This window comes from Saccostrea cucullata, unplaced genomic scaffold (assembly GCF_032062105.1).
Source record: "Saccostrea cucullata isolate Sc308-1 unplaced genomic scaffold, CSIRO_AGI_Scuc_v1 ctg720, whole genome shotgun sequence".
NCBI lineage: Eukaryota > Metazoa > Mollusca > Bivalvia > Ostreida > Ostreidae > Saccostrea > Saccostrea cuccullata.
The window spans coordinates 102,088-128,875 of record NW_026923311.1 but is presented as its reverse complement, the minus strand read 5'-3'; the positions used below and the strand labels follow the sequence as shown (position 1 = coordinate 128,875).

At 32.0% G+C, this 26,788-nt stretch overlaps 1 protein-coding gene across 3 annotated transcripts in view; it reads right to left on the bottom strand.

The window, feature by feature from the left end:
* Positions 1-26,788, bottom strand: part of LOC134263720 (polycystin-1-like) — a 50,836-nt gene that overhangs the window by 20,163 nt on the left and 3,885 nt on the right. For 2 of the 3 annotated variants that reach the window (XM_062746102.1, XM_062746103.1), the window contains exons 3-16: positions 18,599-18,670; positions 17,876-17,947; positions 17,607-17,681; positions 17,326-17,397; positions 17,057-17,128; positions 12,243-12,308; positions 12,018-12,089; positions 10,970-11,136; positions 2,691-3,407; positions 1,980-2,147; positions 1,434-1,625; positions 817-1,200; positions 522-650; positions 226-354 (exon numbers count right to left, since the gene is read on the bottom strand). In XM_062746102.1, the coding sequence (XP_062602086.1) occupies positions 226-354; positions 522-650; positions 817-1,200; positions 1,434-1,625; positions 1,980-2,147; positions 2,691-3,407; positions 10,970-11,136; positions 12,018-12,089; positions 12,243-12,308; positions 17,057-17,128; positions 17,326-17,397; positions 17,607-17,681; positions 17,876-17,947; positions 18,599-18,670 (2,387 nt within the window). Of the gene's footprint in view, positions 1-225; positions 355-521; positions 651-816; positions 1,201-1,433; positions 1,626-1,979; positions 2,148-2,690; positions 3,408-10,969; positions 11,137-12,017; positions 12,090-12,242; positions 12,309-15,636; positions 15,697-17,056; positions 17,129-17,325; positions 17,398-17,606; positions 17,682-17,875; positions 17,948-18,598; positions 18,671-26,788 lie in introns of those variants that run through there. The other variant, XM_062746104.1, reaches the window with a different exon arrangement.

Below are 26,788 nucleotides of genomic sequence, written 5' to 3'. Positions count from 1 at the left end.
TCTTCATCTATAGAGTAAATACAGCAAATATGTCTGATGTGTTACCCTTTTCTCTCTTCATCTTCTTACTATATCCAGTACATACATGCATAAGCAGTTTTTACTCCTTTTTTTAATAAAATTTTTTTAAAATAATTATGCTAAGATTGTTTTATCTACAAAAACATTTCAGTTGTAGAATTATTTTTTACTGAATAAAACAAACTGAAAAAAACCAAGGATTACCTGGAGGTATTAAGGAGGTGGTACACACTGGTTCTAACACCATGAAAGTCAATGCCAAACTCTCTGTTCTGCCAGGTGTGGTACGAAAATTCCAAGCTCGGGCTTTTCCCTCCCTGTTGATCCATAGTCCTGAATATACATTCAAATGTAGAACATGTTCAAAATATTCTATCAAAAATATAACTGAATTACAAACAAAACAGAGCTTTACTGGAAACTTTAATTCTTTTTGTAAAATTTTGTCATGAATAATGATGCTACTTTCTTTGCAAGTTTCCTCTAAGATCTAAACAAACCTGGAAAGAGGGAGATGATGTTCCTGTCAGACATGTGGGGAGTGCTGGTCGGGGATAACGTAGTCAGGGAGTAGGGAGTATCTATCAGCTGGGCTGTCCCTGCCGCATAGGTAGGGACACTGGCTACTTCTGAAAAATTTCAAGGGAAACCAGTTACACATGCAACAACAGGATAACATTCAGGAGGGCAAAAGAACAAACATTTACATGTATCATTTAATTGATAATACAATTTTAACAATTTATTGTTATTTATTTCACAAAAAAATCTAATGGTACAAAAGAACACCCTTACCTCTACTGTTATATTCGCAAACACTTTTCATTGTAACAGTACAGCTCCTAGCCTGCCACATGCCAGAGGACTGCAGGCTGAAGCAGTCTAAATTAGCAGTGGTCACTGACGGGTAAGTGGACCAGATCTGACCGTCAGCCCATTCTAACTGACCCTCCAGGTTCTGGTCGCTCAGTCCTGTCCATACCTGCTGCCCAGCAGAAACCACATTGTTCAGTATGAATGACTCTATGGCAGCTGAGTCAATCTTGGCCAGGTTGGCAGTGGATCCTAGCGATGTACATGCTCCTTGGGCAGTTGCCCAGTTCTGGTCACTTGTCTGAAGCTTGTAGCAGTGTCCATTACCACTGTACAAAGAGCCTCCATGGGGACAAGCTATTGGTTCTGAAAGTTTAATACACAGAGGATGATACAAATGCACTTTGAAACACATCAAGAGGAAAATCAATTAAGAGAAAAAGTCTTGCTTCACAATTCAGTCTTTTACATATTCCGCTGAAAACTGTTTGTCTTACATTAAATTTCAATGAGAGCAATGACTTTTTCATCCTTATCACTTAAAGATTTTTGTAACTATAAATACAAAATATAAAAGCAGAATTCATTGAACAACTTACTGCTCTGACAAATGACATTGTAGGCAGTGTTACAATCTGTTCCTTGTAGATCTGAAGAGGCTTTAGATATATAGACACAGTCTCCTACACCAGCATTGTTAACATCAGAAGTGGTGAAGTAAGCCTTTGACCCACTACTCCAGTAATACTCTGTACCTGACTTCTTGGCATCCAAATAAACTCCAGTAGTTACTGTCAAACAAATTCATAATTCAGTCTTATGTGAAGAAAATCAATCATCAAAATAATGAAGCAAGTTACTGTAAATCAATTGTATATTGCATATCTATGAGACACTCGCATTGCTTACATTAATTTTGAAATATAGAGTTTTCCTATATAATAAAAAATAACTTCTCCACTAATTCCCTCCTATTAAGTCCTGTTATAAACAAGATTTTTTTTCATAAATCTACAGGAAAGTCCTTGTGACTATTGTGACCTCAAAAATTCTAAACATTTTCCATTTTGCAACTTAGAAAAACATTTACAGCTTTCGTTCAAATCATAAACATTTGACAATAATAAAAGCTGTCATCATTATACCTGATCCTCCATACTGCGATATGATATAGGTGAGTTCTGATGGAAAGTGAACTGACAACATCATGTCTGTAGAGCAGTGTGTGCCCCCCGCTGTGTGGGAGTAGGAGGAGGAAGCTAGCTGTAAACATCTGCCGTGGTATTCCTGGCGTGTACTGTCACAACCACCACCTACATCAAAGTAACACAGGTGATTTAATTACATCATGCTAAAGAAAATTCGTCCTGGTTTTGTTTTTATAAAATTTGCTGACAAAAATATTTTGTCATACACTAATACCGTATAAGTGGAAATTTTAGCAAGACACAAATTTAACAATTTCTACCTAAAAGCTAGTATTTTATTTTTAGTGAGAAGTAATTTTAGCGATTTTAAAATGCTAACTAAAGAAGCTTTTACAAATAATATGCAATGATTTTTTAGCGATATTCAATTTTAGCAATGTCAGCACCTTCGCTAATAATGCCAAAATTAAATCCTCGCTAAAAATTCTACTTATACGGTATATTGCATCTCGGTATCTATGAAACTTCCTAATAAATAAAAAGATCTTATATATAGAAAAGTTAAACTGAATAAAAAATGTCACATTTCTTTTCGAGCAGATACAGGTTGTACATGTATATAGTTTTTAGAAATTGGTCCAAGGGATATTTCAATTGATCAAAGAACAAAATCAATTTTCAAAGAGATATCTAACCAGTACATTTTACCTGTGGTTGACGTAATATTATCGTCTGGGGATCTACTCCATGTGTATTCCAGTTTGTGAGCCATAGAAAATATAGCTGAGATGCCATTCCAACCCTGGGCACCTGTCTCAAAATTAATGGAGGATGGAGCCTGAATGGAGGCGGAAATCATCGTGGTGGGAGGGACCACCTCCACAGTAATGGACCCCGAGGAGTATCCTCCCTGAGTGGACAGTATCCTCACAGTCAGGGTGTAGGTGCCCGGTAACAGATAGGTATAGCTGTTAGAACAATACTGTAGAGACACCATCTTTGTCTGAGTTGTGGCAGTGTCTCCAAAACTCCATGTGTAAGAAGTAATGGTCCTCAGAGTAACTCGGGCTGTGAAGGTATACTGCTGGCCTGCAGTGATGGTGCCTACTGCATCAAACTTGAGCCCACTCTGCACTTCGAACACACCATTGGCGTACGTTTTCGTGATGGTACCAGCTGTCCCTGAGCATTGGATATTATCTCCCACGCTATAAGCTTTGATGGAACAATAGCAATCTCCATAGTCTTGCAACTCAGTACCACATAAACACACAGAGGAAGTGATTACACCATACGTGGCATTGTTGTCAAAGCAGTTTTCAATACATTCTTGAACATCAGATGTTGAGGCACTTGAGGAAAATATCACAGGGACCATTCTGTTCTGCTCTGTGTCATCATAGCAAGAGGCAAATGAACCAGGGCCTATAAAATTTTAAGGTGAGCTATAAGATTTATATACATATCCTACTAAATGAAAATTTCTGGTGATCTATAAAATTGTGCAACTTTAAAATACAACAAACAAAGAAAAATAATTATTAAATTCATAAATCTAATCTAAGTGCAAATTAATATATTTGAATATAATTTAAGTAAAATCATCAGGGAAAAATAAATTTATTACTTAAAATTGATATGGTAATGAACAACTAAATGTATAAATGTTCACATTTTTCCAAATAAATATTTAAAGTATGCTATTAAAACCAATATATTCTATGCATATCAATATAAACTTTCTAACTTCCTGAAAAAAAAATCTTTGTTTTCTTAGTTATTTTAATTGTGCTTGTGATTTGTGACAAAATTAATAATTTAAAAAAAATTCTTAGTGCTTTGCTTGCAGAAAAAAATAATAATAAAAAAAGATTTATGAATATAGTGAACATACATTTATCATATATTCAAATTAAAAAAATACCTAAAATGACATTATACTTTTGCTAGAAATATTTTGTATGCTTCATAAAATGTTTGCCAGTGGAAATATAATACTGGTAAATATATCTATACACTGATATGTCAGTGTCTCTTCTCCTTTTCTCTCTGCTAGAATTATGTCAAGTTTGGATTAGTTTTTAAGTTGTATCTGTACAAATTTGCCAAATTCTTATAGAAAGATTTAACTTGAGCTTTCCATTTCCTGCTCATTTATATATTTTTATTTGTCATACCAGATAAACTTTGTATTTTAATTCTAAACTAAACACTGCAATGAAAATTAGTAATATTTTCTTTGTTAGTAATTGATGGTGCTTGTCAAGGATGTCCACTTAGCCACCTATTATTATGCAATATTTAAAGCAATTTTAAGCAAACAATTTTTTGGCAATTTATTTGCGCTTCAAGCAGGTGAGGCTATGCAAAAATGCAATCAATTTGATATGCTTGCAAATTCATAATAAAGCAGTGGTGCAATATTTGCTGATGAGGTTCACAAAAACTAGGATTCCCATGCAAATATCTGCAAAGCACAAACTCACACAAATTACAAGTAAATGTGTCAGAAAGCTAGCCAAGTTTGAGATGGTCAAAAGCTTTTTTTCAGATATATGCCACACATCAAACATTTAAGCAGTTCTGCACGAACTTCTAATAAGAATAGATCTATAGCCATCAGAGACAGCTGAGTTTTAGGGTGATATCAAAAGCTTTATCTGGCAAGTGAAAAAAGGGTCAAGTTTTTGGGGCATATAAGCTTAAAGTTTTTTTTTTATTTTATCAATCCATGTAGACTTAAAATCAGAAAAAATAGTTAAAGTTTGGTTTAAGGTATGCATGCAGAAAAAAAGACTACAGCTGATCTGCCAGAATGCAAATTCAATGGGAGAGAACTCTACATTAAGTCAAAGGATTTTCACTGTGACAGATAAATTTGAAATTTCTTAAAAAATATAGAAATAAAAAACTTAAAATACTTGTTTTACTTGATAATGAAAATATCAATGAACGAATTGAAATCATGAGGTAATGCAATAATTTCAATGCATTATTCAATGTGAAGTTCAATAGTAAAATTTTGGCAACAAACTGGAATTATACATGACATCATTAGATACCTGGTACTCATTATTCAACAAAATAAAATTCAAATTAATATCTGAATTCAGGGATAATGGCCTAAAACCTCAAAAGAATGAGGCACGAGGCACAGACCTATCATTTCACATATGCTGTATATCTCTTGTCTCATCCAATTTCTACTCTAACACGTAGTACTCTCTCAAGTAAATATGTAATCTAGTTTTCAACATGCATGCATTTCTAATACATGTAAATACAATAAAAAACACAAAGAGAGGTTGATCTGATCTGGACCGAGGGGATTTTATGGAATGCGGGAGGATATTAATTAACACTTATTGACTAGCTGTCTACTTGACGGAGGACTCACCAGCACACCACCAGTGAATGGTTGAGCCACACGGCCGTTTCCAAGTGCCCCTTTTGGACTTACTATGTCGGCACTCCACCACTGTTAAAGTGTTAAATATAAAAGCACACTGGGTTAAACAACAAAGTATGAAACATCAACATAGATAAGACACGGACAGTTCTAGACTGACAGGTAATCCGCAAAGACGAACCCAGAGAAATTAAGGGTTAGTTTTGTAGAGAAAAAACATGTAAAGCTGTTACAGGCAATTATAAGCACATGCAGATTTTATGCTAAATAAGTAAAAAGCTGCATGAAGATTAGTTTCTGTGTAAGGTCAATGACTAGCAAATCAAAAAAAGTTTGATTAACTCGTTCAGATGTACATGTAATGTGGAAGTTTGTTTTAATATTTTTTTAATTAAAAAATGTGAATAACCAAACTTTTTGAGCATGTATTATGCAGTATTCTGTGAGTATGCATATGATTATACATTGTAATATGCTTGTTTATTTCAGAGCGGATTTCATTCATCCAGAAAAATGTGTGGTTATTTTTCAGCTGTGTCAAAAAAGAAGCTTAGGATAGACAGAGAAATAAAAATAAAATGCTCAGCTCAAAGTTGATGTCAAAAGCTATTTGCATGCATTTAATATATAAACTGCCTCTTAAATATTAATTAAAGCAATATATCTGATATCAAACAAAAATCTAAGTACTAAAATCTAAATTGCTTTTTGTGTAAATGCAGAAAATAACATTCAGATTTATGTATATATTTAGTTGATTTTCTCATTTTCTTTTTTAATTTTGTTGTTGTTAAAAAATATTAATTGTGTGTATACCTGTTTTTCTTTTTCAATGAACAAATGATATCATGTTTATGTTGCTCTTGACAGAGTCATTTCTCTTCCTTTTAAACCTCCACCTTAAAGTTAGCAACTTATCTATGTATTTATTTCATTGAATTAGTTTTAAGTCAAACTTGGGTATGATTATTTGAAGTCCTGAAAAAAAATCAATGGCATTGTTTTTCGTAAACTTTTGCAACCATCCATATATATATATATATATATATATATATATATATATATATATATATATATATATATATATATATATATATATCTTCCACCCATATTATGTTCCACAATGTACAAACAGGTACATATTCCAATGTCCCAAGAATAACTATAACCATGCAAACACCTTTGTCAGTTATAACCCTAAAATTTATTTTGAAACATCTTCACACTCATAAAAATAGCACATGGATATATGTTTTTTGAATTTTCAATGTTCAATCACAGACTTTAATGCTTTTCATAGTTATAACTACAATCAGAGATTAAATCCAGGTGAGATATGCCCCCTGTATAAAATCAAATACAATCAGAAATTAGTGTGAAAATGCTTGTATTTTTTGTTGTTTTTTGTGCCACAATAACCCAAACTGCCAAGGCCATGCGATTATTTGCTCGTGCATTTCAAGTCTACCACACTTGTACTTAACAAACACAAAAGATCTGATATTCTCCAATTATCCTTTAAAGTAAATTACATGGAAGATAATTAAAATACTAAATTTTGAATTCAATACTGAGGTTACGAACTGATTTTGAAAAAAATTATTTTTAACAGTTTGTTAATGAATGTTTGTATTCAATTTCATCATTCATTAGTGTGCAAGTAAACTTTGAATTAATGAAGAAGTTAATTATCTCATTTTTGCATGTCATTTCATTCCAAAAATGTTAGAGAACATTCACATTTACTTTGGTATGGGCATGAATAGGCGGAAAACATAAAAACAGGGGGAAGGGGCAAAGGTGAAAACACAGAGGTCAAGTGTGGTAGATTGAAATATCACCCAATACCTTTCCTTTCCTTTATTAGTTGTGTTTTAAAAATCTTACCACTTGAACGCTTTTTTCGAGAGTGCATAACTAAATATTTTTGGTTGCTTTTCTGGAATTTTCGCCGCTGACGAGGTACAAAACGCAATGTGTACTGACATTTTGTCACTAAAAATTGATACAAGAAAAATCATAAGGTGACATGAATGTACTCTCTTAAAAGACCTGCAAGTTTTTAAGTATATTGAACCCTGCCTACAAATACCTCTTATCAAATATAAGATATGTATTGTGGATGCAAGATATTAATTTGGAAAATACAATTTTTTAAATTAATAGAATTGAGGACTTTATTTGTTGTTATTTTCTACATAATTGAAAGAAGCACACAAGAAGAGTTGGTTCCAAACTCTATGGGGGCTGATGTACATGACAGGAATAGAAAGAGCTTAGAACTCAAGCAGCAGGGGTGAAATGGTCACAGTACAAAACCGCCCTACACCTCCTTACCAGGAGCACGTTTTGTTCTAATTTTGGGCCACTGTTTGGCCCGGCATGATGCAGGATTTTGCTTTTTCTCGCAAAGACATGCTAAAATTTATATAAATTCAAATAGAGTTCCATTGTAAAATCTGTCAAGAACAATTAATGGTTGCATACATTTCCTAAATTTGCGCTTATAACCAAAAAAAAAAAACACTTAATGTGTCATTTTTCTCTTGTGTACCTTATATAATTACATGTCCAAAGACCACATAAAGCATTCTAGAATAAGCAAATAATTTAAAATAATAATAAAAAAGGAAGACAGCAACTTAAAGATATCTACATAAAAAATGTGCTTTATTATCATATCTTGGTTATTAATATTCTAAAAATAAAATAAAAGTACTCCAAGAAAGAACTTAATATATTAAGCATGGCAAATTGGTGCCAGTATTGGTGCCAACATGCAATTTTAGTACGGCATTCAGAAATAAATCAAATGTGAATAACCTTGAATTTTTTTCCCATTCAAATAATAAAAAATTCTTTTAGGCCATAATAAAAAAATCCTAGATTCTCATCTGAATTTTTTGAAAAATCAAGGCGGGCGGGCAACTTTTATTTTATATTTTTTCCATTTTGCATATTTTTTATTGACCTGATCAATTGGTGTAGATTTATCTATAATACCCGAATAAAAGTCATAGTAGAGGTCCATTTATCTCTTACTTCACATCATCACCAATCTTTCACAACCAATGACCCTTGTTTAATATATATAACAGCGATTACCATCTTTTCAGCTGTCAAAATCATGCTGACATTTGCGGGATTTAAAACAAAAGTAGAATGGAAGTTGAATACCGATCCTGATCAGAATTAAGACGAACAAAAACAGAAATAACAAGAGGCCCATGGGCCTTATAGGTCACCTGAGCATCATGCAACAGACTTTGGTTCATGTTTTAAACTAGACATCATGACATTCACAATTTTGAAAGAGGCACCATTGCTAATCATAACTATACACTTAGCATGTTTAGTTTGGTTACTTAATACCCATAGACAGAGTAGGGGAACCAAAAAAATGCATTTCGACTAGTCAGTAATATTCAGCAATAATCAGTATAGTGCCACTACCACACATGAACCCCTGACCTTTGGTCCACACATTTCACAATTTTGGAAAAGGCACCCTTGCTTATCAAAAATATTTGATTAAAACAAATGAGAAGATTTCAATCAATTAATTCATTTTCAGTATATAAGTAGAGCCCCCTCTCTATGGTACCCCTGACCCAGGGGCATTAAAATTCAGGAAGAATGGCCCTTGCTCATCATAGCTATATAGGTTGTTCATCTGCTTAATACCCAGGAGCAGAGAAGATTTTCAAACAATTTCTGCATTTTCTCTATATATCCAATAGAGCCCCACCCTAACAACAGAACCCCTGACTCTGGGGTCATAAAATTCACAAAGGTATTCTTCCACATCATAACTATGTACTTAGTTGTTTTTTTTAATACCCAGGAACAGAGTAGAAGATTTTTAAAGAAATAATGTATTTTCACTACATAATCAATAGAGTCCCACCCTAAGACCAGAACCCCTGACCCTGGGGCCATAAAAATTCACAATTTTGGAAGAGGAATTCTTGCTCATCATAACTATATACTTAGTTTATTTAATACTCAGGAGCAGAGAAGAAGATTTTCAAAGAATTAATGTATTTTCACTATATAATTAATAGAGCCCCACCCTAAGACCAGAACCCCTGACCCTGGGGTCATAAAATTCACAAAGGTATTCTTCCACATCATAACTATGTACTTAGTTGTTTTTTTTTAATACCCAGGAACAGAGTAGAAGATTTTTAAAGAAATAATGTATTTTCACTACATAATCAATAGAGCCCCACCCTAAGACCAGAACCCCTGACTCTGGGGCCATAAAAATTCACAATTTTGGAAGAGGAATTCTTCCTCATCATAACTATGTACTTAGTTAGTTTATTTAATTCCAAGGAACAGAGGAGAAGATTTTCAAAGAATTAATGTATTTTCACTATATAATCAATAGAGCCCCACCCTAAGACCAGAACCCCTGACCCTGGGGCCATAAAAATTCACTATTTTGGAAGAAGCATTCTTGCTAATCATAACTATATACTAAGTTAATTCGTTGAATACCTAGCAGCAGAGAAGATGTTCAAACAATTTCTGCATTTTCTCTATATAACCAATAGAGCCCCGCCCTAGCACTAGAACCCCTGACCCTGGGGCCATAAAATTCACAATTTTGCAAAAGGCATTCTTCCTCATCATAACTATGTACTTAGTTAGTTTATTTAATACCCAGGAGCAGAGAAGAAGATTTTTAAAGAAATAATGCATTTTCACTACATAATCAATAGAGCCTCGCCCTAGCACCAGAATCCCTAACCTTGGGGCCATAAAATTCACAATTTTTCAAAAGGCATTCTTCCTCATCATAACTATGCACTTAGTTAGTTTATTTAATACCCAGGAGCAGAGAAGAAGATTTTTAAAGAAATAATGCATTTTTACTATATAATCAATAGAGCCCCGCCCTAGCACTACAACCATTGACCCTGAGGCCATGAATTTCACAATTTTGGTAGAGGACTCAATGGTCATTACATTCATTATAACAGTTTGACTGCTTGATGTCCAGGAGTAAAGAAGATTTTTAAAGATTGCACTAATTTTAGTGGTTTTGGCCCCACCCCTCAGGCCCCAGGGGGGCAGGGACCATGAAATTCACAATTTTTGTTTCCCTTCACCCATAGATGCTTTATGTAAAATTTGGTGGAAATTGGTTCAGTGGTTGCAGAGAAGAAGCTGAAAATGTTCAAATGTTAACACACGATGCACGACGACGGACGAAAACGGATGGCAATAGGTCACCTGAGTTTACTCAGGTGACCTAATAAAATCGTGGCAGGGGTAAAAAATTGGGGCAGGCAGGAATGAGAATCTTTTAGGAATATTTTTTTATGACCTTAGTTATAATATTACACTAACCAAATATAATGGAATGTATTTTCAAAAACTGCATTTTTTTAAAGCATAAAATTTTAAAAATTCAAGGAAATCCACATTCAAACAATTTTATATCAGTGTCAACATGCAAATAGAAAAGTCATTAATGTTCCAATTATATTTAAAAAAAATGAAAATGTTCTTAAAATCTGTGAAAACAATTTAAAATTCTTGTATACAGATGTGATTGGCAGGTACTTACACCAGAGAGCTGTGTTTGTTAGATTGAACATGGGTACGTCCAGATTGCTGCACCTAATATTCCATTTGTCGACTAGAATGAGTCCATTTGAAGTTTCCAGCTGGATAAGTTTATCATGGAAATCTTTGAGGCTGCATGTACATTCCCAAGGATTTCCTGCCAAACTTCTGCAATTAAAAGGCCATTCATAAAATTAAATTTTTGTTTTAAAAAAGTCTTAAATTTTATTATTCATGCAATGTTGACATAACCAAAAGAAGAAGACCGAACTTATGTTGGAAAACATGGACATTGCAGTAATACAAGGGCTAGCTAGCACACCATTTTACTAATTTTGTTGTACTGTTTCACAGTATAAATAACTTAAGTTCTCAAATCAATATTTCAAAGCATTTGATTATAGTTTAAAGCCACTTGGTACAAAAACTTTTTTTTTAATTATGAAAAAAGAACATTTTAACCTAATCATTTTAAAATAATGTAAAGGCAAAATATACCTTAGTCATAAGGAATTTTTTTATGCCCCCTTAATCGAAGATTTGGGGGTATATAGTTTTTGTCCTGCCCATCTGTCTGTCTGTTTGTTTATCTTTTTGTCTGTTTTTCTGTAAAAACTTTATCCTTGCCCATAACTTTTGAGTGTGTGCATGAGGCTACTGTTTTCTTGTTTCACAGGTATGTTCCTTGTGACAAGATCTTTCTTTGGGTACCACCAAATATGACCTTGTGACCTGGTCATGAGGTCAAATTTGGTGGTACCCAATGAAAGGTCTTATCACAAGGAATACACCTGTGAAATAAGAAAGCCATAGCCCTAAAAACTCAAAAGTTATGAGCAATGTTAAAGTTTTGCAGACAGGGCAAAAACTATATAATACCAGTATTACCGGTACCTAGAATCTTCAATTAGGAGCGGCACAAAAAAATCTTAAAAAGATTTTGCCTTATATATTCCAATGACAAAATTTTATCACCCTATTGTGGCCCCACCCTATCCTTATGAATGTACCCGTATCTGCTCTTACATTTCAGTCAAACATTAACTTACATATTTTGAAGATTTGGCAGCTGGTCCAGCACAGAAGGATCCACACTGCTTATCAGATTCCCAGTAAGATCACTAAAGTATTAAAATTAAAGATGATTTTACTCCACACTCACTCTAAACAAGGTATTTTTTCAGTCAATATTTCTAATAGTCTTTAAAATCTCATAAATCTAGGAAAATATATGAAAGGAAAACAGACAAAAGTGTAGGTAATTTTGTACTTACAGTTGTAAAATAGTATTGATGAAGTGAGAGGATTCTATATACGTTAGCTTATTGTAGGAGAAGTCTCTGAAAGAAAACAGGTATTTTTTGTATGAAAACCATGATTTAATTGGTTTTAAATATTGGTCTTCATCTACTCAATGGAAGTGATATCATATTTTTGGTTTTAAAGAAAAGCAGTTAAATAATAGATTTTACTTGTGCAGAATATTGGTAAAATTTTTGGTTAAATTAATACTGCAAATCCAAGATTGCCTTACCCATCAATGCCAACAAAAACATAGGAAGATAGTAGATATTATTTGGTCTAACCACTTTAAAGATTAATACATTTGTATGCATACAAAAACATTGAAAAAAAATCAATGACACAAGTAGAAACTTTAAAATTGGTCGGCAAATTTTTTTCTGAATTAACTAAATGATTGACTCTTGTAAACAAGAGGCCCATGGGCCTTATAGGTCACCTGAGCATTACGCAACAACTTTCCAGTGATTGAATTTGATTCATGTTTTAAGCCAGATGCTATGGTATTCACAATTTTGAAAGAGGCACCACTGATCATCATAACAATACACTTAGCAGTTGCTTAGTTTGTTTACTTAATACCCATACGCAGGGTAGGGGAACAAAAAATGCATTTCAACTAATCAGTTATATTCAGCAATAATCAGTAGTGACCCTACCACACATGAACCCCTGACCCTTAGGCCTTGATATTTGATTAATACCAAGGAGCAGATTTCAAACCATTCATTCATTTTCAGTATATAAGTACAGTCCCCCCCCCCTATGGTACCCCTGACCCTGGGGCCTTGAAATTCACAATTCTGGAAGATTAGGGCCCTTGTCCATCATAACTATATAGGTAGTTCATCTGCTTAATACCCTGGAGCAGTGAAAAATTTTTTCAAAGATTTAATGTATTTTCACTATATAATCTATAGAGCCCTGCCCTAACACCAGAACCCCTGACCCTGGGGCCATAAAATTCATAATATTGGTAGAGGCATTCTTGCTCATCATAACTACGTACTTAGTTTATTTAATTCCTAGAAGCAGAGAAGAAGATTTTCAAAGAATTCATGTATTTTCACTATATAATCTATAGAGCCCCGCCCTAACACCAGAACTCCTGACCCTGGGGCCATAAAATTCACAATTTTGGTAGAGGCACTCTTGCTCATCATAACTATGCACTTAGTTAGTTTATTTAATACCCAGGAGCAGAGAAGATTTTCAAAGAATTCATGTATTTTCACTATATAATCAACAGAGCCCCTATAATCTTGCTCATCATAACTATGTACTTAGTTAGTTTATTTAATACCCAGGAGCAGAGAAGAAGATTTTCAAAGAATTCATGTATTTTCACTATATAATCAAAAGAGCCCTGCCCTAACACCAGAACCCCTGACCCTGGGGCCATAAAATTCACAATTTTGGTAGAGGCACTCTTGCTCATCATAACTATGTACTTAGTTGTTTTATTTAATACCCAGGGGCAGAGAAAAAGATTTTCAGAGAAATAATGCATTTTCACTCCTGACCCCAGGGCCATGAATTTCACATTCACAATTTGGTATAGGACTTATTGCTGATTACAATCATGCAAACAGTTTGACTGCTTGATGTCCAGGAGTAAAGAACAAGATTTTTAAAGATTGCATTAATTTTAGTGGTTTTGGCCCCACCCCTCAGGCCCCAGGGGGGCAGGGATCATGAAATTCATAATTTTTGTTCCCCTTCACCCATAGATGCTTTGTGCCAAATTTGGTTGAAATTGGTTCTGTGGTTGCAGAGAAGAAGCTGAAAATGTTCAAATGTTAACGCACGACGCACAACGCACGACGACGGACGAAAACGGATAGCAATAGGTCACCTGAGTTTACTCAGGTGACCTAAAAAATGCAGAAGACATGTTTTGTACTCATTTTTAAAGAAATTATATTTTATTGATTATTGCATAAATTATCTTGTAGTGAGTTTTAATTGTCTGAGACATTAAGATGACGGATGAAATGCAGCATCATTAAACTGTATGAATTGTAACAATGATTACCTTTACAATATTCATTATAACAAATACATAAAGCAATGTTGAAGATATAGCTACACTACACAGCATAAACATGGTAAAGACTTTTAAAAGTTGTTAGATACATGAAGTTTGTACAACAACAGGAAATTCTGAGTATTATATACATTCTCTTGCTCTGAGAACATGTATGACGAAAAAAGAGAAAAAAGTAAAAGCTACATCTAACACTAATTCTATTGAACTTTAAATTTTCATTTGAAATAATTCTATGTTCCGAAGAATCAATTTTGTTAACAAGAAGAAAATTGGGAAAAAATACATGCAGTAACATCCTAGCATGAATTAATTCATTATGGATCTTGATTTGGGACAGGGATTTTATAAGCTTGCATTGCTTACTGATCCAACTTAATGTACATATACAACATATTAACTGTATAAATATTTCATTTGACACTATTTGAAAGGTTTCCACCTTGTAAAAACCAAATGATCTCTTTTATATGACATTATAGTTAGAACATCACTGTTTTTTTCCTCCTGTATCATATTAGGGGTGATCAACTCTGATAAGTAACAGATTTGTTCCCAAGATCATGCTAACTAAAGCAAGTTAATCTGCACTAAATTTAGGATTTAACATAATTTTTTTCAAAATAAGTATAATCTAGAGTACCTCTTGAATGTAGATAAACAAAATGATAGAAAAAATTCATTAAATAAAATTATCAAAGTCTAGCTATGATTCCTCACTTGAGACTTCTGTCCAAACTTAACAACATATGCTGGTCATAGCATTCATTACATAAAGATTAGACAACTTTAAAACATTTATTATCAAAATGGAATGGTTGGCAATACAACAAATTCAATCGTCCTTATTCAGTTTAATTCACATCTGGTGGGACATTTACAAAATCCTAAGCACCCACATACTCAAAGTCATCGAAAAAGTTCTGTCATTTAAGAGTGCACTGGCATCCAAACATACTCCTCCCCAAAATTTTAACATAAATCTGTCTGAATATTTCTGACTACTAATTAAAGAAAAAATGCACTGTTACTTTTATTACTGAGCATTACAAAATTCCTCTTTATTGCATTATTATTAATTTAATTTAATCTTTCAAGCATGAAATTTAAACAAAATTTATGTATGCATTTTATATATTAATAAAAAAAATCTGATTAAAGATGCAAAAGATATACAACATCTAGAAGTAAAAAAAAAAGCATATATATATGTACACATATGCTGATATGTAAAAATATAATCTACCAAACATCTAATAAGCAAATGAAAAAAAAAAAAGAAAAAGAAAATATGGGGAGTCCGTTGTTGAATTACTTACATAGACGATACATATTTTCGAAATTGCCTCAAGTCCACAGACACCAAATCATTATTACTCATTTTGCTGGAATTTATATTGCATGGTAAAATAATAGCAAGTAAGTTGTTGCAAATAAGAACAAAATGTTTTAACTTAAAAAGTGTAAGCTTCAAAGAATGAATTCCTGTGTTGAGACTGCATTTTTGGTAATTTTACTAGTTTAGAAATTTGTTGTCACAATGTAACATTTTATTTGTTTGCAAAAATTTAGACAATTTGCCATACTAGTTCATAAAATTCTTGGGCTTTATAGCATGACAAATTCAAAGTACATATAATATGAATTTGTATTTGAAAGCCCTATCTTAATTTTCTTATGTTAATGCCTCATTCACTTTTTCAACAGTATACTGAGACCAAAAGGCAAAGAGCAGGCTGCACAATACATTAGTGTGCCATTTGTATCATTAATTGAACTACACTATGAATGCAGGTGTGTGATTAAACACTACTTCATGTAATATGCCAGTAAGCTTATACTACAATTAGCACAGATCAATCAATGCTCATGAATAAACACCACTCTTATGACATACAAGTATTGTGCAATATACATTTGTTTTAGTTTATCAAGGTCTTTAAAATGTTTGAATAGAAAACAGGGATATTCAAAGCCAATAGTATCCTTATATATCATGTATAAATATTCTTGACCTTTGACTATGTTTATTGCAAAATATTTTCCAACTGGCAGATTACATACGATTTCTGCACTTTTTAACTGCACTGCAATGGTCATATTAATAATCTCGAGCTTTGACCTTGACCTACCACAAAATGACCCCCAAAATTCTTTTTTAAAAGCATTCTCCATCACTGAACTTAAAGGAAGTCTGCAGGTTAAAAATACCCCAGTACAACAGTGCATCACTTCAATCACTTTCAAATTCTAGAGACTGACATTTGACCTTATAACTTCAAAATTTGAAAATCTTCTTTCAAGAATTCTCTGCATATTCAATGTTATCATAAACAGCTGAATAGATAAGACAATGACCTTTACAGGTCATCCATATTTTGAATTTGGCCCTATTAACAAGATATTTATATTCTTCTTTTGTTGATTAGCAAAGGAAGGTGAATGAAATGTTCAATAAAAATGGGGGGGGGGGGAAGGTTGGTTTATATATATATTCTATGTATTCTTTCCTCACTTGTTCCAAATAGATCATTTGGTGATATTTTATCATGCTTTATAAAAAAAAAAAAAACAACCAAAACAAATCACAAACACATCTTAAAAACCTTCAATAGATTCATCTAAAAACACATAGACATTATAACAGCTGAAAATCTCTTTAGCAAAGCTTCTAATGATCATTTTTAACAGCAATTTCAAACCAATACATAGCAAAACGTATTCTGTGAAAATACTTACAATATCTGTATTTTTTTGTTTTTATTGAAGAGGTTGGAAGACAGTCTTTCAATTTTGTTGTAACTCGCATCACTAAAGATAAAAAACATTTTTTTTACTTCTGTGGCTTGACTTACTATGCATAACACAAGAAATTAACTGTCCTTTTCTGCAGGAAACTTAAGAAGGAAATCTGGTAGAAAGAAACTATGAGTGCAATGTTCATTCACTCTCATTTTTTTTACTCTTTGATATTGATAGAAAATAAAAGAAAAGATATAAAGCCTTACAGAATTTCCATTTCCTTTAATTTTCTAAGAAATTCTTCATCAATACTGGTTAATTGTAGATGACTGATATTTCTGAAATTGAAAAAAAAAAATTCAAGTTATCATCACATATAAACTAACACATAAACATACAATGGATCAATAGTAAAGTATTACTATCACTCTTTTTTCTTTTCATTAAAAAGATTTTTTCATGACTTGAAATCATATATGCACATAATTTACTGTTGAATGCTTAAACAGAACTAATTATCAATTTATGCAATAACTTCACTACTCACAAGAGTTTAATGATATTGTAGCGTGATTCAAACAAGTCATCTGGTAACTGTGTGATATGATTGGATGATAAATCTCTGAAAAATTAAGTCAAAAAATATAATTTTTAAAAATCGGTATAAGCACATGAAAATCTTCCACAATTTTAACCTCAAGGTGTTGGTCTCCAGTTTTTCTTTGTTTTGAGTTTTTAAAACTATCAATTCTTTTTAAATAGAGAATGGTAACAAGCTTGAAAGAAATAAAATTATTGAAATTTCATAATACTTACAATATTTCTAATTCATCTAAATCATCGAAAGTATTATCTTCCATGATAGATATATTATTCCCTCGCAGGCTTCTGCAAATAGAAAATATGCTCTTTTAAAAATGTAATATAATGACCTGAACTTAATTCTTCCAACCAATATGTTTTAGGCTAAGAAGTGTGTCAACGCAAGATTCATGTCATGATGATTATACAAAAACCTATCACACGGACCTCTAAATTATCAGAGGTGGGATCAGATTCCATTGGAGGAGTGAGCATCCTCTGCCGATCAGTCAAACCTGTTGTGTGCTCCTTGCCATGATTGGGAAACAAAGGAAAAATCCGTCGTCAATTTAGTGTGTAAATAATGGCCTAACAATCAGTACTGAGAAAACCTTATGACAGTCAGCATTTGACTCAGTGATAAATTGTTTTTGCAGACAAGGTCATTGTATTGACCATAGAAATTACAAAATGATGACTTTAAACAAGACTGCTGATACTCTTGTTTTATCAACTTGTCAGTAATTTACTCATTTGAGAAATTGTATATACATAGAGCATGCTCTTGCATATTGAATCTAGGCCTTAATTGTTTATAAACCTGGTATTTTAAGTCAATATTCCCATACATAATGTTTCACATCTCCCTAACATGCATTTATTTAATTGTATGTACACCCATTGCAGTATGAGGTTAAAATAATAATCATTAAGTATTTGTTAGTATTTAATACTTACAATTCCTGCAAGTTCGTCAAAAAAGATATCTTATTTCTTGGCACTTTTTCTATGTCATTATTTGACAGATCTCTGCAATAAAATAAAAATCAGGATTAAATCATCTCATTTTAAATAAATCTCATACACTGGAGGCATTAAATAAATCTTGTAAACTAAAGGCACCTAGCAAATGCCTTGCAACAGCATATACTCAATACATTTTTACAAGTATTCTAACAGTTACTGCAATTAAAAACTACATTGAAAGAAAACTGAAGGAAAATTATCTTTTATATTTTTGAGAAATCCCGAGTGTATTTCGAGTTTCTTTCGATGACAACAGTAAACAAATGGATTATTAAATTAACATTGATAAAAGTAAAGATAATTAGATTTATCGCCTATGAGGTAATTAGAAATGAATATGCCTAACAAAAGAATGTTTTCAGCATACACAAAAGTTCTTGCATATTAGTGCAAGTCAATTACAGTGACAATTCCCACTTGAAAGGGAGGCATCAACTCAAAGAGAAACTGCTAACTCATTCAGCATGAAATAAATCCCTGCTAATTATCCTTCACAAGTAACATACTTTAACACCCTGGCAATTAAAATCTGTCCTGTGTTAGAAATGACAATCTGCCCACTTCAATTCATTCACAAACTTTTATTTACTAAGACCTTCCATGAAAAGGATCTCAGAAAATGAGAAATACATCATTAAAATCATATTTGCAAGGAAACTATCAGTATTATGATTCGACTCGCCATTTTAATACTGAAATGAATGTCCTTTTTTTTCTTCTTTTTCAATTAAATTCTAACCCCCAAGATTGAAATGCATATCATCTGGGAAATAATTACCAAGACAGGAATGACACTGCAAAATTTGCTACATTTTTGGTCTTCAGGAAGTCTTGTAGAATATTAAAGCTGGTCTAATTTCTTACAACCTTGGTCTACTTTTCTTCCTCTCTCTCTCAAGGATTAGAACCCTGGACCTTTATTACAAATGTGTCAATAACACTTGGGTTGTTAAGCTAGTGGAATGCCTGAGAGTGCAAAATAAAAAAAATCACCTAAACTGATTGTTAATTTCAATGATAGCATCGATTTATTGGGAACTTAGAGCTCAAACATGGATATATGGCCATTCAGATGTTGGAGCTACTTCATAGCACTGCAGTCTGGCTTCATTAATACATTGAAAAATACAGTATTACGCAGATTAAAGAATTCACAATTCTTCAAGGAAATTCAATTTATTTTCCTAATATTACATATTGAATGCAATTTTATTTTAAAATGTATCATTTCATATTTCTATATACATGTATCACAAAATAATATATATATATATATATATATATATATATATATATATATATATATATATATATATATATATATATATATATATATATATATATATATATATATTCTTCAAATACATGTACAGTCACTATCACTCATACATCACTTTAAGAAAAATAAACTTTGTAAATTGGATCAGGTATATTCTGTAAAAATTTATCACAGCATATTTGAAATATGTTTTAAGGACATTAAGGTATATTTTAAAATGGCAATCTAAAAAATCCACATAATATTTCTACCTATGTGTTGAACAGAAATTTTGAATCCACCAAACTTTGACCCCTCAGCAAAAAGTTTACAGTATTTTATCAATTGAAAGTGATGAGTTGAATATACTTTAGAATGAACTCTAACCAAGCCTCCATTTCATATCCAAAAAAAAAAGGGGGGGGGAATTGATGTAGTCTGACTGATCCAGTCATTTTCTTTTCAATAAATCACATAAAAATTCATTATAGATACAAATAATCTTGTCTAAAAGTTGGAGACAATTTGGCCACTGAATATTTGTTTAAATAGAATTTGTATGTGGGAATACAGAAAGCAAAATTATAAAAGTGTAGAGGGCAACTAGGAAAAGTACAATGTCCACAATATACCGGTACTCCTAATATTAAATATGTCAAGTTACTCCCTAACCACAATGGAGCAACTGAAAAGAAAGTATTCTCATATTTTGTGAGAAAAATTTGCAAATACATGTTTTTCATAATATTTGCTCTTAAAATTAGACCAAATTTGAGCTTGTTGTACCTCTTAGGCATTTAAAAATAGGAAGTTCACCAAATAAAACTTTTGACGGAAAGGTCCACCTTTCTCAAAGAAAAGTAATTCTTTAATCATTAGCTAACAATAGAATTTTAGAATATATGCCTCAGTGAAATATGAGAATATAATTAAATGACCTGTTTTCTATCATCTACGACAAACTTTTAAAGATTTTTATACCTTTGATAACATATATAATTTATGTATCATTTTCTTTATGAAGGAAAAAATACATCCATGATTTCAACTTAAGACTATACACTAAATAAGTGAATTAAATGCATAGTCAAAAATAAATTTAGTCTCAATAAATTACAAAATCCTCACTTTTGTTTGATAAATCAATGAACATGCGAAAGATAGTCCTTTTCAAACATTATGTAATATGATTAATCACAATATCTATTTTTGACATAATACATTGTACCCAGGCCAAATTTTGTCATACAAGATTTCACAGGAGGGCCAATACACATGCGGCTAAGGCCAAAACAATGGAGATTTCCTTTTGAGTTGGTTTTTTGAACACCCTGGCTTAGTCTTCAAGTTTTATTTATGTGAGGATTAAGGCTATTAAGTGTTCTTGACAAATATTATCACTCAATGCTATTGAACAGAGAAAAAAGGTTTTTGTAGAGGGCTTGTGATAAAATTCATTTAGGGGAATTGTTTGCCAACTGAAGGTACATGAAAATGTTGGTCAATTCCAATACTAATGTAATTGTTGACACAAGAATTACTTCCAAAATAAAGATAACTGATGTATTTAAGACTATGGAATACAATGTCTTCAAAAATCTTTCCAAGGCTTACAACATATCTTATCCTTTTAAATCTGCACCGTATGTGTCCTTTTGGACACTGACAAAACAAAAACTTAAATGGGTGGTTTGTTTCTAGATATTATCACTTCTGTTAGAAATGATGGATGTTATGGACAGTGTTAACATGCAGTTTATGCACTAGTTTTCTTGATTTCTATACAGTTCTGTGCAGTTGGTATAAATGGCTTTACCAAATGTTTTCCAGTTTCCATATTTCAATCATTAATCATCATTGTTCATCATCATTGTTCACATCTTTGAATCAATTATTGGAATGTAAAACTTCTTTCAAAATAAAGAAAATTTGCAACATATAAAAAATAAAAGCCTTGTATTTGGTTTAACCAATAACAGTATCTGACTACAAGGATGTTGACAAAAGCATAATTTTTCAGTTTACCAAGTACTTATTACAAGCCAAAAATGAAAAGGACCATGAATTACAAGAGTATAATCTTAAATCTTCTCTTTGACTTTCCTTACAGTCTCAGTCTAGGAGTGTCAACATCTTCTATTTTTGATAAGCAATCTTGGGACTACTTTTGACACCTACAGTCTTTTCACTGTTTACACATACAATCTCTGAGCTTAATGAAAGCTTTCAAAGAGAAACCCAACTTAAGGATTTCATAACTCAATGCACATGTTTGTTCAAATATGGGCCATAGTTAAAGCTGCATATCAGGACTTTTGCTCTTAATAACACTAACCCTAAACATTCAGATATTTTTTTTTTTTTAAATAAACACAAGGTTTTCTAGTGCATCTGCAGTAATTATGATTGATAGTGGATGCACTTAGTCTTTTAATTATGTTAAAAAGCCTACATTGGGAACAACGTTTGTTTACTTTCTTTAAATGATCAGATATGATAGAGGTGAATCTACATTATTAATAAGCATTGAAAACACACACATTCCATCAGTGGAACTGATTATAACAGGGAGATGAATAATGATGTTGACTTTATGGCTTGCTTAATATCTAGTCCAGTATTTAGAACCATTCAGATTCTGCGGAGTGTTTTAAAGTTATAAATGTGTTGAGTAAAGCAAACTTTGGTCCGATTTTCTGTGTGTTAAAATCACAGCACCTGAATACCCATTTAATGCTTTCAAACAAAACTTGAATAAAGAAACTGAAAGATAGCACAATGTTAATGTCAATATCAATTTTTCAATCAAGTTGCCCATATTTTTCGTGCATAGAGGTAAAAAATCTTTTAATACTAAGTATAAACAAATATCTGTAGTAATAGTTTGTGTTCAAGAGCAAAATTTGTTGCTTCGAGTTCAATCACACTGCACACAATAAGATATATTGTTTAAATGTATTGATTAATCATAACATTTTTAACTATCAATTAATTTACTAAATTGCCTTGAGTTGGAATGAAATTAGTAATCAGTCTAGCTGAATTCTGCACACAGTTGGGGATATATTTCTCTATTTTCCGACATTGGACATTCAACTACCTTTCCCCTAAAACAGGCATATTCAAAACCTAACCTGTATATTTTATCCAGCTTCTAAAACTTCATATATTGTCTCTACAGACCAAGTATACTTTCATTTGATTTTTTTCTCGTAAGGCAGAAAATTAATTTTATTGGTCAATAGGGATGATTTTTAAGGTAACGGAGGTGGGAAAAATATACAATCTATGAAATAAAATTGAAAATAACAGAAAACAAATGAAAATTGTGTTAATGCAGTGATTTAACCAGTGGCAGTGTTTGATGATGAAAATAAAATTTGCCCCTGATCGAGACTATTCCCGTGATTTATGGAATTTAGAATTTTATCATCATAAGATTTAGATCCAAGAAATGAAATTTCAAACAATCTTCTACTTACACAGATAAGAATATATACCTGTTCCCAATACTGAATATTATTCCCTTCAAATCGACTTATTTACTTTTTGCAATATCTCGTTTGGTATCAAATTTTAGTGCCGCTCGTTACCGGAAGTTTTGCAATATAATCTACATCAAAGTTTACTCACGATTAACAGTGACATTTCCGGAAATCTTTTTTTTATTACTTCCATCAGTCAACGCTGATACTAACAATACTGATTTATATAATTTTGGATGTAAATGAGTATAATCTTTGTATTTTTTTTTTTGGTTTTCTATGTCCCCCCTTACAACATCCTCGCAATGCGAGGGGTCTATTGCGAGGGTTCCGAGTCAACACGTTGACCATGTTGACGTTGGATCATGCGCAGCGCAAATGTTGACCCAAAACCCCTGATGTTGCCAGAATGCTCAAGTGTTAGAACAGAACCAATGGAGTCATTCATGTTCATGAAAATTAATTAAAAACATATTTCTGTGATGAATTTTCCTTCACAGTTTTATACGTACGTAAGTAACCCCCCCCCCCTCCAAGCATTGAACATTACAGATTGAAAACTCAGCTCACCAAAGATCCGAAAAATCTGTTCATGTATACGAATAAGGGGTACGTCGAACAAAAATTAGTGGTTGGATTAAAAATACTGAGTGTACTCCACGGACTTTAATTGAAGTTCATAGTACCTTGTGTACTTGAATTATATTTTAGAAATAAATCTCTGTTTTTATTTATTTATTTATTTTTATCTCGGTACACAGGGTTTATGGAAATTTTGTTCGTTAAGTGGAACATTCTTTTTTTTTTTTTTACGCCGCACAAAGTGGTAATACACGGGTTCTCGGAGAAAAGCAAAAATGGCTGAGATGGTAGGAGGAGTACACGATGTAATTTGGAGCTAAAACACTTCCGACATCGTACTTTAGTACTTTGTGTTTTTACTATACCACTGGGTAAAATTTTAAATGCATATAACAGACGCAAGTGCCTGTGATAACGAATGAAAACTTTTGGATATATTTACTTCCCATTCAAGACTTCCAAACAGAAGAAACAATGTGAAACAGTCTGATAACCTTCAAAGGCTATATTGACCGAGAACTCATATAAAACCGTCCTATTATTATAAAAGGTCAGTGAGCACAAAATTACTATATATATATATGAATGCATGTCTTCGATAAAAAAGTTCTTTCTTCAGACTTAATCAATATATTTAGATCTTTAAATAGAATTCAATTCAATGTTTCTGTCATAGTTACATCGATTTTTAAAAATCATATTTCTCCAGTGTTTCCTCAATAGTGAAACTATTTTGAAATTGGTTTTACTGCATGTCGATTTGAAACAAACCAAAAAAAAAAAAAATGAAATAAAAAATAAATAAATAAATAAATAAATAATCAACAAAAAAATTGTTCTCTCCTCGATTAAGAAATGTCAATCAATTAAAGCAGGTACATGTATAATGGCAAAAAATATTTTTCGACATTGTCTTGTCTGGATCTATTCATCTCATTCAAAACAAACGTTTTATTTTGAACTATCTGTTGATTTAGACTAAAATTCGTTCATATAGCGTTGACCCAAAACTATAATTCAACCTCATGATAACATTACACTAGAGTTTATAAAGAAATTTACTTTCTTTGATGAAGCAATAATGATAAAATAAAACCGCCTTAGTATACACAAATTTATTGCAGTATATAGTGTTCAAATATTTTTTTTTTTTTATTTCTAAGTCGAGAATCGGAAGAATGTGTACTGAAACTCCGAATCAAACCCTAATGACTGTCCTTGAGCGAGTATCAGCACCAGTGATGAAGAAAATATGGTTAAATCGTAATACAAAATGATAGTTGTTGTATCTAAGCCTTAACAATAACCTATCCATATTTCCACCAACGTTAATATTTTGCCGATCGGTCTGTGTCATGTACATATCTTTTTTCAATAAACGATATCTGTAACATTTTTTTGAAATAAATTTTGCTGAGCACGTGTAATAAATTATCAGAAAATATATAGAGAAGCCAAAAATATAAGGTGCAGATAGCAAATTTTGCAGTTTTGCTAAAAATAATTCTTTGAAATGATCCTTATAGCTATTGGACATTTTCCATGAGGGTGGCTATATCTAATATTGAACAGTCATCGCAAATACTTTCTTCGTCCAGGAGTATAAGCAGCCCGATAAGATACTATAGGGCAAGATAAAAAGGGCTCATTTATTTCACATTCTTTTTTTCGGGACTAAATCCATATTTACCAGAGTACCGTAGAAACTAGCCCCAAACACGCTTATAAATCACTTTTGATAATAGATTATTTGTAAAGGTTGCGGACTTATACATTTTCCTTCATAAGATTTTGTAATTAAAGATAAAATTCCTTGGCCATTTGGAGGTTTACGGCGTGGTATTGATTTTTGTCGTCAATGATTAAAATTCAATAAATTTTAAGGATTTAGACGCAGTCTCTATATCCTTAGAATTTTGGCCTGCTACAAATTCGCACAAAAACTTAAAATACAAATTATGCTGTCGTTTTTGAGATCGTTAAAATTTGGACAAAACGAAATATCAAATTTTCTTATGTAGGAGAAAATTTCAAAATTAGTTTACGAAGAGAGATCTCACATGGCCAAATGATAAAAACGTATCCGATAAAAAATATATATAGTTTTCATTGTATACATGTAGTTCTTTCTTTTATAACTGGGAATAGAATATTATGGTCGACTTAAGATGACTTAATGTACATTGTACTAATGGAATAATTCACCGATTTGTTCTAAAGTCAAATAATTTGTTATGCCGATACTCCATGGAAAACCTTTTTTTTACAGAATACAATAGCAATGCCATAAGGAATGGAATACAATGTCTTTTTGAACTAAGATCCAAGTAATCATGAGACACAAAATGCGAGGCATTTTTTTTTAAATATGCTTACCGAAACTATAATTTAAAACCATTTTATTTATTTTATTAATTTTAAAGAATGAAAACTGGTATTTTAAATAATTATTTGGAGCGAAATTTTCAACAAAAGGTGGAAAAACTATTTCCAGAAGCTAAACAGAGTGAAATAGTTCTGGTGGATGGGAATGAGAATCCTGCTTATTCCCTCAATGATATAACATACTTATTACCGTTTCCTTAAAACAATGCAAAAGGAAAGCCTAAAGGAGTATTGAAAAAGCAGAATTAAGCTTTCGAAGCCGGGATTAGCTTACCTGACCAACAAACGAAAGTTATAGTCCATTCACAATGATTTCTAGTGAATTATTCAAATCTAACGGCCTAATTTTTTATATAGGAAAAAAAGAACTAAAAGCATTTAATTCTTATATTCAAATTTTCATTTTTACGA